General features: G+C 39.6%; 1 protein-coding gene across 1 annotated transcript in view; it reads right to left on the bottom strand.

Moving 5' to 3' along the window:
- The window catches only part of Ccdc39 (coiled-coil domain 39 molecular ruler complex subunit), a 38,345-nt gene that overhangs the window by 7,854 nt on the left and 17,870 nt on the right, over positions 1–12,621 (bottom strand). The window contains exons 10-12 of the mRNA XM_021157490.3: positions 11,761–11,955; positions 4,575–4,739; positions 1,008–1,145 (exon numbers count right to left, since the gene is read on the bottom strand). Of these exons, the coding sequence (XP_021013149.1) occupies positions 1,008–1,145; positions 4,575–4,739; positions 11,761–11,955 (498 nt within the window). The remainder of the gene's footprint in view (positions 1–1,007; positions 1,146–4,574; positions 4,740–11,760; positions 11,956–12,621) is intronic.

Here is a 12,621-nt window from a genome sequence, read left to right as displayed (position 1 = left end):
TTTTTTTTTTTTTTTTTTTTTTGGTTTTTTGAGACAGGGTTTCTCTGTGTAGCCTTGGCTGTCCTGGAACTCACTCTGTAGACCAGGCTGGCCTCGAACTCAGAAATCCGCCTGCCTCTGCCTCCCGAGTGCTGGGATTAAAGGCGTGCGCCACCACGCCCGGCTCTTTCATTCTTAATGTTAAGTTTTATGTAAAAAAAAAAAAAAAATGAAATTTTAAAGTCAAATTGAGGAAATATTGACAATATTTAAAAATGATATAACATTTTTTAAACAATTAAAAATATAAACCCCTTAATGGGAAAAAAAGCAAACCAAGGATATATAAACTGGATAGTCAAAAGAAAATAATGGAACATAATGTAATGTTTTAGATATAAATTTAGTTTTGAACTTTAAAGAAGTTTTCCAAGTAAAAAGTACAAACTGAAACAATGAGATTTCCATATTTTTCCATCAAGATGGAAACACAATCTAGCCCCACTGATGGTAAACTAAGTATTGTTATACTGGCTGGTAGAAAAGTAGTAATGGAGCCATCTAGAGAAAAATTTGGCCTAAAAATAGTTTCAAGTCCCTAAAATACTCATGTTTAGCTTAATTACACAGATAGGAATTATTCCAAACACCTGAGCAACTGTACAATACACTGTGGACCACAGCACTTGCATATGGTATCAAAACATCAGAAATAACAGTGCCAGACCAAAAGATACTTAAGTAGATTATGCTAAACTCATAACTGCCCCTGTAGGAAATGCTGGAGAATTAATTTTAAAGAAGAATTTATGATGTAGGAAATGTATGATAAACATTTGAAAATACAAGATAGAGTAATTTTCTTTTTTATAACTAAGAAATAATATGCCTATTAGCACTTAATCTTGAATACAGTGGTTATTACAGGTGATTTCCTCCTTAATTGCTTCCTTGTTTTCTATTTTCCTGTGGTTCCCATTCCTGTGGAAGCATGGGGCTTACTAACTATGTATCCAGATTCATCACACCTCTTTCACAGCTTTGGCTTTGCTCAGTTCCTTCTCAGATCTGTCAATGAAAAGGTTCAGTTCACTTATTTTATTCATGAGAGACTCTTTCTCATCATTGTTTTTACCATTTGACTTCTTAATGAAGTAGAGGTCATTCTGTAAAAAGAAGGGATGGTACGTATGCTTTAAACAATGAAATGAAAAGCAGACAGCAATATCTATGTCATGCATTAGGAGTTCCAACCTCTCACATCACTTCAAATTATTCAAAATTTCACATAAATTCAAAAGTATTAACACAGAAACGTTGTAATTTCTACCATTGATGTTTTGGGGTTATCCTGAGAGCAACAATTCTAAGAAGTGTTATGTATGGTTCCAATTCAGTCTGCTGTTGAAGGTGCTCACCACTCAGGAGGGGAAAGTGCTATATCTTCTCCAGTAGTGACTTGCTTGACAGGTTTAGAAACCTGGAAGCAGTCCTGAGGCGAAAAGTTTCACGAAAACTTAGTCTCCTGGTACTGTGGCATCCCATAGCACTCATGCTCCAATTTTGTCCTTGTGAATGGATCTGTGTGTTTCCTTTCAGTATTGTTTTGTTATAGGTGCCTCCAAGCAATGACTTGCCAAATACCTAAGCAAAATCGAACTTTGCTTCCTGGCCTTCACTAATGCCCTAGGTAGTCCTTGAGCCGACCCTGGGCTTTGAATTCAGTAAGAATGTTATCTATTCAGTGACTTTCAGAATTGCCTCTAGTATTGTAAGAGAGATAGTGAAAGAAATCAGGCATTACTATCTACTACATAGAGTTAGGTCAAGCTTAGCAAAGTAAGTCTAGCATTCTTATAGTTATATATGGCAGACTACATTACTTATAGTAGAAAGTCCCCCCACACTATCACTTAGAATAAGAGGCAGGTTGCTCCCATATACAGGAATTTACAATGGTTTAGGAAGTAGATCAGGCTGTGGTTTTAGAGTATTGCATTATTCATGAGAAGGTTAACTAGAGTGGAACTCCCTAATTAGAACCACGACTTGAGCATGAAAGCCCTTGCCCCCGGGAGTGTAAAGACCTCAAACCTGGCTTCTAAGAATATAACTGACCTTAGATAGAGCTGACTTTGTCTCAGTTGTTTTATTGCCCAGTTCCTTGCCCAGTTCCTGCCAGTCTTTGTGTTTGCATTCCTCTGTTTTGTGTAAGAGTCATTAAACATCCCGTAACCTCATTGTACCTTGCCAATGTGTCACCTAACTTCCCTATTTTCTTCTGTATAAAAAGTTTGACGCTCAATTTGCCATTACATTCAGATTCAGCACACTCCCTTGTGTCCTGTCTGTCACCCCATTCTCACCGACTCTATGCCCATCTGTCCGAGACTCTGATTCCCATGGATTGAGGGGGGCCGATTGAGCCCGGTCCATGGCAGGAAAGGATCCTTTTGCTAGCTCATTACAGGGCACAGAGTGCTGGGTGATAAAAACACTGCCGGTCTCCAGAGCACTGATCCCTCGCCTAACAGTATGGCTCTGGGCTCAGGTGGCCTTAATTGCACATCTGTTTCCTCATCTCTGAAATAGAAATGGGAGCAACTCTTGGTCCAGGATTATTGTGAAATTAGGGATGTTACTGGGACAGGGCTCACAGGCAGTGTACTAAACACAGAGGTGCATGTGATCACATCTGCCTGCCAGGAAAAAAAAAATGTTTAATAAGGTTAATCCTCACCAGACACATACAGGTCTTACATGCCAGGTACCACCTTTTTAGTTTTAAGAACTGACATTCCCCTTCCCACTCAGGATCCACCTTTGTTTTGTTAGTCTCCACTTGGTTCCTGAGTCAAAATTTCTAGTTATTATTCTAAGATTTAAAATTCTAAGATATCCATATTCTTCACACACACCCATGCTCTCGATTCTTCTCTGCTTTTCTTATTGTTTATATTTCTCTCAAGTATCAAGACTTAAGAGTTCAGCCAAATCATAAATGGAGGGAAAGTTTTGGCATAAATGGTGATTTCATAAAATTATATTTAGGACAAAATAATTAACTTAATGTTATTCGTGGGGCATTTAGATGACTCAAAGGGGAAAGGTGCTTGCTATCTAAAGATGCAAGCCAAGAAGTTGGATTCCCAGACCCTACATAAAAGTGGACAGAGAGAAATGACTCTGCAAGACTGTCCTCTGACCTCCACAAATGCACAGTGGCACACATGCCCACACATACACATCATAAATAAAATAACAAAATAAAGTAAACAGAAGTGTTAACATCATTTCAGCCTGAGGTTGGTTTCCTTTCTGGATAGTTCTGGAAGAGAGTGAGGCCTCACTCACTCAAAGAAGCCCTCAGCCTTGACCACTGCTGAGAACACATGTCCATGGTTTATCCAGCTTCAACTTGGAATCCACTTGCATTTCTGTGAGTCTGTGTGTGAAACAATAGGCATAGGCATGCTGGGGTGGTCAGGAACCCAAGGACACTGGGGCTCCCCACACAGTGCAACTCAAAAGCCCAGTCCTCATGATTTTTACAGTCGGGTTCTACTCTAAATTGTCAACCAGGACCATGTTTGGAGAGTACCTAGCATGCATTGTTTCAGCTTCCCGCCCCTCCCCCGCCCCTCCCCCCACCCCCGCCGCCCACCCTTTCTTGTTAGTTAATGAGAAAACACTTGGGAACATTAAAATAGCAGTACCCATGTAACCTTGACATTCAAATGTGTGCCTGATCCCAAAGCCTGTGCTATTTTCAAAAAACAAAGGTACCACTTGAAAGCTGTCATCAAAACCTATGTCATAAAGCTACAAAGACTATGTCATCAAGCTACAAACCATGAACTTAAAAGCTGTCATGTTAAAATTAAATGTCTTGCTCTTAAGTAAATCAAGACAATTCTACTTGTGACCACTAGAGGCCACTCATCACCAGCCTTTCCAACAGTGCTGAGGGGCTGAGCTTTCATCCCTGTACCTAAACCCCAAGCTCCAGCTCCAACCTGTCCTTGCCTTCGCCCTTTCTCACAATTTAAACTTTAACGGATGTTTATCTTACAACAAACATAATCAAACACCTAAAAATGAAGACATTTCCCTTCTAACTGTAGTTGTTTCAAACATAACTGTGAGGTTAAATGGGAACAAGGTCATTTAAAAAAAAAAAAAGCTTCTTGATAGCATTTCAATTTCAAAAATAAGAACTAATTCAGTTACTGTGGCAGAAATCAGACTTTCCCAACATTCTAAACAATATGCTGTGTAAGAATTCTTTGAAGTAAAATGGAGTTTGAACCCTACCTCTCTGAACTCACTGTACACCCCTGAACAAGTGTCTTAGCCTGTAATAAGTATAATCATCTTCTTTACAAGGCATTTATAACAGTTAAGCGAAACAGCATGGCAGAGACATGTGATACAACAGTTATACAAGTTAAATGCTCAAGTGAAGAGCATGGCATAGAAAGTATAGAAAGGCAAGCATTCATTGTGTGTGCGGGTAGCTGGGACTCACTCTGACCACAAAGGGAACGTGTGGAACCCTCATCAGGAGATGGGAACAGCACAAAAAAGGGAATTACATGGAGCTTCTTGATCTGGGCTTCCAAAAGGGAAAGTGTGGATTTTTTCTCATCCATTGTCTTCTTAAGTTCAAGGATTTTTGCTTCAAGGGCTTGCTTTTCCTCTGAATTAATTTCTCCTTTTAATCGTGACATTCTGCGTTCTACTTGCTGAATGTAAAAGTCCTGTTAATAGTTTTAAAAGAGAAGTTAGTGAGTGTATACAAACACCAAGAGCCTCTCAGTTTAAATGTTGATGCAGCACCTGACGTGTGCTCTTAACTTTGGTCTGGCATTATTAATTATTAAAGTAAAGTTGGTCCTCCATCAAGTCAGGATAAAATTCTTCCTAGCCTAAGGGGAGCAACAACACTGCTCAACAGTCAGCATGCAGGACAGCAACACAAACTTCATCAGAGAACAATTGCAGTGCCATCAGGGACCTTAGGAGATCATAAGATCTGAATAAATGAGGATTCCTAGTGGACATTTTTCAAAGGATAAAAAAATAAGATAAAAAGAATAAAAAATTGTAAAACTTTAAAAAAAAACCTGTCATGATAACCATGGAAACTCAACATATAATGAGTTGTTTTTTTCACTATATTTTAACATCTTTGATATTGTGTTGTGAAACTAATATTTTTTTCAGATTAAGAAATTAAGATGTGCCGGTCCGACCAGCACCAGGATAGCTAGGGCTCAGAGTCGGCTGACACCCGCCAGCTACCCAGGACACCCGCCACGGGATCTTAAGACTTCTGGTGAGTGGAACACAGTGTCTGCTCCAATCCAATCGCGCGGGACCTGAAACTGCATTAGTTAGGGAAGCAGAAAACCGGCCTGAGTGAGGGCACAAGCCCCTTCTGGTCCGACCAGCACCAGGATAGCTAGGGCTCAGAGTCGGCTGACACCCGCCAGCTACCCAGGACACCCGCCACGGGATCTTAAGACTTCTGGTGAGTGGAAAACAGCGTCTGCTCCAATCTCTTAACAGAGACAACTATAACAACTTACTCCAGAGATTACCAGATGGTGAAAGGTAAACATAATAATCTTACTAACAGAAACCAAGACCACTCACCATCATCAAAACCCAGCACTCCCACTTCGCCCAGTCCAGGGCACCCCAACACACCGGAAAAGCTAGACCCGGATCTAAAAGCATATCTCATGATGATGGTAGAGGGCATCAAGAAGGACTTTAATAACACACTTAAGGAAATACAGGAGAACACAGCTAAACAGGTAGAAGACATTAAAGAGGAAGCACAAAAATCCCTTAAAGAATTGCAGGAGAACACTGCTAAACAGGTAGAAGACATTAAAGAGGAAGCACAAAAATCCCTTAAAGAATTGCAGGAAAACCAGACCAAACAGGTGATGGAATTGAATAAAACCATCCAAGACCTAAAAAGGGAAGTAGACACAATAAAGAAAACCCAAATTGAGGCAACACTTGAGATAGAAACCCTAGGAAAGAAATCTGGAACCATAGATGCGATCATCAGCAACAGAATACAACAGATGGAAGAGAGAATCTCAAGTGCAGAAGACTCCATAGAGAACATCGGCACAACAATCAAAGAAAATACAAAAATGCAAAAAGATCCTAACTCAAAAATCGAGGAAATCCAGGACACAATGAGAAGACCAAACCTACGGATAATAGGAGTAGATGAGAATGAAGATTTCCAACTCAAAGGACCGGCAAAATATCTTCAACAAAATTATAGAAGAAAACTTTCCCAACCTAAAGAAAGAGATGCCCATGAACATACAAGAAGCCTACAGAACTCCAAATAGACTGGACCAGAAAAGAAATTCCTTCCGATACATAATAATCAGAACAACAAATGCACTAAATAAAGATAGAATACTAAAAGCAGTAAGGAAAAAAGGTCAAGTAACATATAAAGGCAAGGCTATCAGAATTACACCAGATTTTTCACCAGAGACTATGAAAGCCAGAAAGGCCTGGACAGATGTTACACAGAAACTAAAAGAACACAAATTCCAGCCCAGGCTACTATACCCAGCCAAACTCTCAATTACCATAGATGGAGAAACCAAAGTATTCCATGACAAAACCAAATTCACATATTATCTTTCCACGATTCCAGCCCTTCAAAGGATAATAACAAAAAAAAACCAATACAAGGACGGAAACCATGTCCTAGAAAAAGCAAGAAGGTAATCCCTCAACAAACCTAAAAGAAGACTGCCACAAGAACAGAATGCCAACTCTAACAACAAAAATAAAAGGAAGCAACAATTACTTCTCCCTAATATCTCTTAATATCAATGGACTCAACTCCCCAATAAAAAGACATAGACTAACAACAGGCTACACAAACAGGACCCAACATTTTGCTGCTTACAGGAAACTCATCTCAGAGAAAAAGATAGACACTAACTCAGAATGAAAGGCTGGAAAACAATTTTTCCAAGCAAATGGTAGGAAGAAACAAGCTGGAGTAGCCATCCTAATATCTAATAAAATCGACTTCCAACGTAAAGTCATCAAAAAAGACAAGGAAGGGCACTTCATACTCATCAAAGGTAAAATCCTCCAAGAGGAGCTATCAATTCTGAATATCTATGCTCCAAATACAAGGGCAGCCACATTCATTAAAGATACTTTAGTAAAGCTAAAAGCACACATTGCACCTCACACAATAATAGTGGGAGACTTCAACACACCACTTTCACCAATGGACAGATCATGGAAGCAGAAACTAAAGAGAGACACAGTGAAACTAACAGAGGTTATGAAACAAATGGATCTGACAGATATCTACAGAACATTTTATCCTAAAACAAAAGGATATACCTTCTTCTCAGCACCTCACGGTACCTTCTACAAAACTGACCACATAATTGGTCACAAAACAAGCCTCAACATATACAAAAATATCGAAATTATCCCATGCATCCTATCAGATCACCATGGACTAAGGCTGATCTTCAATAACAAAATAAATAATAGAAAGCCAACACACACGTGGAAACTAGACAACACTCTTCTCAATGATACCTTGGTCAAGGAAGGAATAAAGAAAGAAATTAAGGACTTTTGGAGTTTAATGAAAATGAAGCCACAACATACCCAAACTTATGGGACACAATGAAAGCATTTCTAAGAGGAAAACTCATAGCTCTGAGTGCCTCCAAAAAGAAACTAGAGAGAGCACACATTAGCAGCTTGACAACACACCTAAAAGCTCTAGAAAAAAAGGAAGCAAATTCACCCAAGAGGAGTAGACAGCAGGAAATAATCAAACTCAGGGGTGAAATCAACCAAGTGGAAACAAGAAGAACTATTCAAAGAGTCAACCAATCGAGGAGCTGGTTCTTTGAGAAAATCAACAAGATAGATAAACCCTTAGCCAGACTCACTAGAGGGCACAGGGAAAGCATTCTAATTAACAAAATCGGAAATGAAAAGGGAGACAAATATAACAACAGATCCTGAAGAAATCCAAAACACCATCAGATCATTCTACAAAAGGCTATACTCAACAAAACTGGAGAACCTGGATGAAATGGACAAATTTCTAGACAGATACCAGGTACCAAAGTTAAATCAAGATCAGGTTAATGATCTAAACAGTCCTATATCCCCTAAAGAAATAGAAACAGTCATTAATAGTCTCCCAACCAAAAAGAGCCCAGGACCAGATGGTTTTAGTGCAGAGTTCTATAAGACCTTCAAAGAAGATCTAAACCCAGTTCTTCACAAACTATTCCACAAAATAGAAACAGAAGGTACTGTACCCAACTCATTCTATGAAGCCACAATTACTCTGATACCTAAACCACAAAAAGACCCAACAAAGATAGAGAACTTCAGACCAATTTCCCTTATGAATATCGATGCAAAAATCCTCAATAAAGTTCTCGCTAACCGAATCCAAGAACACATCAAAACAATCATCCATCCTGACCAAGTAGGTTTCATCCCAGGGATGCAAGGATTGTTCAATATACAGAAATCCATCAATGTAATCCAGTATATAAACAAACTCAAAGACAAAAACCACATGATCATCTCGTTAGATGCTTAGAAAGCCTTTGACAAAATCCAACACCCCTTCATGATAAAAGTCTTGGAAAGATCAGGAATTCAAGGCCCATACCTAAACATGATAAAAGCAATCTACAGCAAACCAGTAGCCAACATCAAAGTAAATGGTGAGAAGCTGGAAGCAATCCCACTAAAATCAGGGACTAGACAAGGCTGTCCACTCTCTCCCTACCTATTCAACATTGTACTTGAAGTCCTAGCCAGAGCAATTAGACAACAAAAGGAGATCAAGGGGATACAAATTGGAAAAGAAGAAGTCAAAATATCACTCTTTGCAGATGATATGATAGTATACATAAGTGTTCCTAAAAATTTTCACCAGAGAACACCTAAGCCTGATAAACAGCTTCAATGAAGTAGCTGGATATAAAATTAACTCAAGCAAGTCAATGGCCTTTCTGTACACAAAGGATAAACAGGCTGAGAAGGAAATTAGGGAAACAACACCCTTCTCAATAGTCACAAACAATATAAAATACCTTGGCATGACTCTAACTAAGGAAGTGAAAGATCTGTATGACAAGAACTTCAAGCCTCTGAAGAAAGAAATTAAAGAAGATCTCAGAAGATGGAAAGACCTCCCATGCTCATGGATTGGCAGGATCAACATTGTAAAAATGGCTATCTTACCAAAAGCAATCTACAGATTCAATGCAATCCCCATCAAAATTCCAACTCAATTCTTCAAGGAATTAGAAAGGGCAATCTGCAAATTCATCTGGAACAACAAAAAAACCTAGGATATCAAAAACTCTTCTCAAGGATAAAAGATCCTCTGGTGGAATCACCATGCCTGACTTAAAGCTGTACTACAGAGCAATTGTGATAAAAACTGCATGGTACTGGTATAACGACAGACAAGTAAACCAATGGAACAGAATTGAAGACCCTGAGATGAACCCACACACCTATGGTCACTTGATCTTCGACAAGGGAGCTAAAACCATCCAGGGGAAAAAAGGACAGCATTTTCAACAAATGGTGCTGGCACGACTGGCGGTTATCATGTAGAAGAATGCGAATTGATCCATTCCTATCTCCTTGTACTAAGGTCAAATCTAAGTGGATTAAGGAACTCCACATAAAGCCAGAGACACTGAAACTTATAGAGGATAAAGTAGGGAAAAGCCTCAAAGATATGGGTACAGGGGAAAAATTCCTGAATAGAACAGCAAAGGCTTGTGCTGTAAGATCGAGAATCAATAAATGGGACCTCATAAAGTTGCAAAGCTTCTGCAAGGCAAAAGACACCATCAATAAGACAAAAAGACCACCAACAGATTGGGAAAGGATCTTCACCTATCCTAAATCAGATAGGGGACTAATATACAATATATATAAAGAACTCAAGAAGGTGGACTACAGAAAATCAAATAACCCAATTAAAAAATGGGGCTCAGAACTGAACAAAGAATTCTCACCTGAGGAATACCAAATGGCAGAGAAGCACCTGAAAAAATGTTCAACATCCTTAATCATCAGGGAAATGCAAATCAAAACAACCCTGAGATTCCACCTCACACCAGTCAGAATGGCTAAGATCAAAAATTCAGGTGACAGCAGATGCTGGCGAGGATGTGGAGAAAGAGGAACACTCCTTCATTGTTGGTGGGATTGCAAGCTTGTACAACCACTCTGGAAATCAGTTTGGCGGTTCCTCAGAAAATTGGACATAATACTACCAGAAGGATCCTGCAATACCTCTCATGGGCATATATCCAGAAGATGTCCCAACCGGTAAGAAGGACATATGCTCCACTATGTTCATAGCAGCCTTATTTATAATAACCAGTAGCTGGAAAGAACCCAGATGCCCCTCGACAGAGGAATGGATACAGAAAATGTGGTACATTTGCACAATGGAGTACTACTCAGCTATTAAAAGGAATGAATTTACGAAATTCCTAGGCAAATGGATGTACCTGGAGGGCATCATCCTGAGTGAGGTAACACAATCACAAAGGAACTCACACAATATGTACTCACTGATAAGTGGATATTAGCCCAAAAACTTAGGATACCCAAGATATAAGATACAATTTGTTAAACACATGAAACTCAAGAAGAATGAAGACCAAAGTGTGGACACTGTGCCCCTTCTTAGAATTGGGAACAAAACACCCATGGAAAGAGTTACAGAGATAAAGTTTGGAGCTGTGACGAAAGGATGGACCATCTAAAGACTGCCATATCCAGGGATCCATCCCATAATCAGCTTCTAAACACTGACACCATTGAATACACTAGCAAGATTTTGCTGAAAGGACCCAGATATAGCTGTCTCTTGTGAGACAATGCCGGGGCCTAGCAAACACAGAAGTGGATGCTCACAGTCAGCTATTGGATGGATCACAGGGCCCCCAATGGAGGAGCTAGAGAAAGTACCCAAGGAGCTAAAGGGAACTGCAACCCTATAGGTGGAACAACATTATGAACTAACCAGTACCCCAGAGCTCTTGACTCTAGCTGCATATGTATCAAAAGATGGCCTAGTAGGTCATCACTGGAAAGAGAGGCCCATAGGACTTGCAAACTTTATATGCCCCAATACAGGGGAATGCCAGTGCCAAAATGTGGGAGTGGGTGGGTAGGGGATGGGGGGGGGGTGTTGGGGACTTTTTGGATAGCATTGGAAATGTAAATGAGGAAAATACCTAATAAAAAATTAATTCAAAAACAACAACAACAACAACATAAAAGAAATTAAGATGTATGGGGAGGTGTTAGAAAATAAACATGAACATGAAGTAGGTATGTAGGCAAAACTAAGGGGCAAGCATTCCACTGTATTGTGCAGATAAAGTGGGTGGAAGACGCTCATGTTTGCAGACTTTAGTTTACTAAGGGACCCACTGCTCCAGGTCCTTTAACACACAGTCCTTTCTCCCTCCCCAGAGTGTTGGTCCCCTTGCCTGTTTTTCTTTTTAGATTAAAATTTAAAGTAGTAGCTTTTAAGACCCTCTCAAGCCTCTATTATCCTAACATGGGAGCCAGCTGCCACCAGTTGCGTGTTTATCTAGGCTATCTTAGAACTCTTCATTCTCATGGGGCACTAGGATAATTCAACTACCAGAGGCACTAAAGTCCTTACAGGAGATACTCACAGAGAGGAGCACCTACCTGACTGTACATAATTTCCTGCTGCTTCAGGGTTTCAAAATCCAGTTTGTGTAACTGTTTGTTAAGATGTTTCAGGGAGGAACGGGTTCCTTCAATTTCTGATACCAGGGCTTTCTCTTTCGCTATCTCGTTCTGTAACTCTTGGACTTTCTTAAATAACACGTCTTTTACTATGCCCAATTGAACCTCCACTTCCTGAAAAGAAATTGTAGGAGTTACAACAGTTAGTTAAATTATAATAGTTTAAAATCTGTATTTACATGAGCATTCAAATTTAGGAGCTCAAAAGTTCCCGTCAACATTTAGCCCTTGAAAATACAAGGTCTTCCCAAAGCTTGGCCACTCCCCCCACTCTCTTATCTCCAGTGCTGGTAGACAAGGTTGGCAGTTTTCTATCCTTGTGTCATTTGACCTACCATCCTAACTCCATCCAATATTGCCCTGGCCTGAGAACTAGACACCCTGTGAGTTCAGAGTTCACTGAACAGTCTTGAGGATATAAAAACGGAAAAGAAATCATACTGTTCAATTTGAAGCTTTTTAGGGCCACATTTAGCCATCAGCTCTCCAGTGGATGGGGACTAAGGATGACTACTCCTTCTATGGTGTAAGAACATCCACAGTGGGAAATTTCAAACTACTGGTATAGTTGCACCACTACAGAGATGACATACAGAAGCAACGTATAGATGGCAAGTGTAAGGGATGTCATTTTAACCTCAAGTCCACAGCTAATCACAGAGTATAATTTATAAATGATGAATGCTATCTGTTACTTCTGACTTGAATATAATGTGTTTATGCGTTTACATAAAATTTAGGTTTTAATAGTTGCTAGTTTTAGTAATGAACTTAACAAAA

The sequence above is a fragment of the Mus caroli genome, unplaced genomic scaffold, assembly GCF_978045245.1.
Source record: "Mus caroli unplaced genomic scaffold, Mus_caroli_1 scaffold_3, whole genome shotgun sequence".
Lineage (NCBI taxonomy): Eukaryota > Metazoa > Chordata > Mammalia > Rodentia > Muridae > Mus > Mus caroli.
Note: the sequence above shows the minus strand (reverse complement) of the source record. Positions and strands in the feature narration are given on the sequence as shown.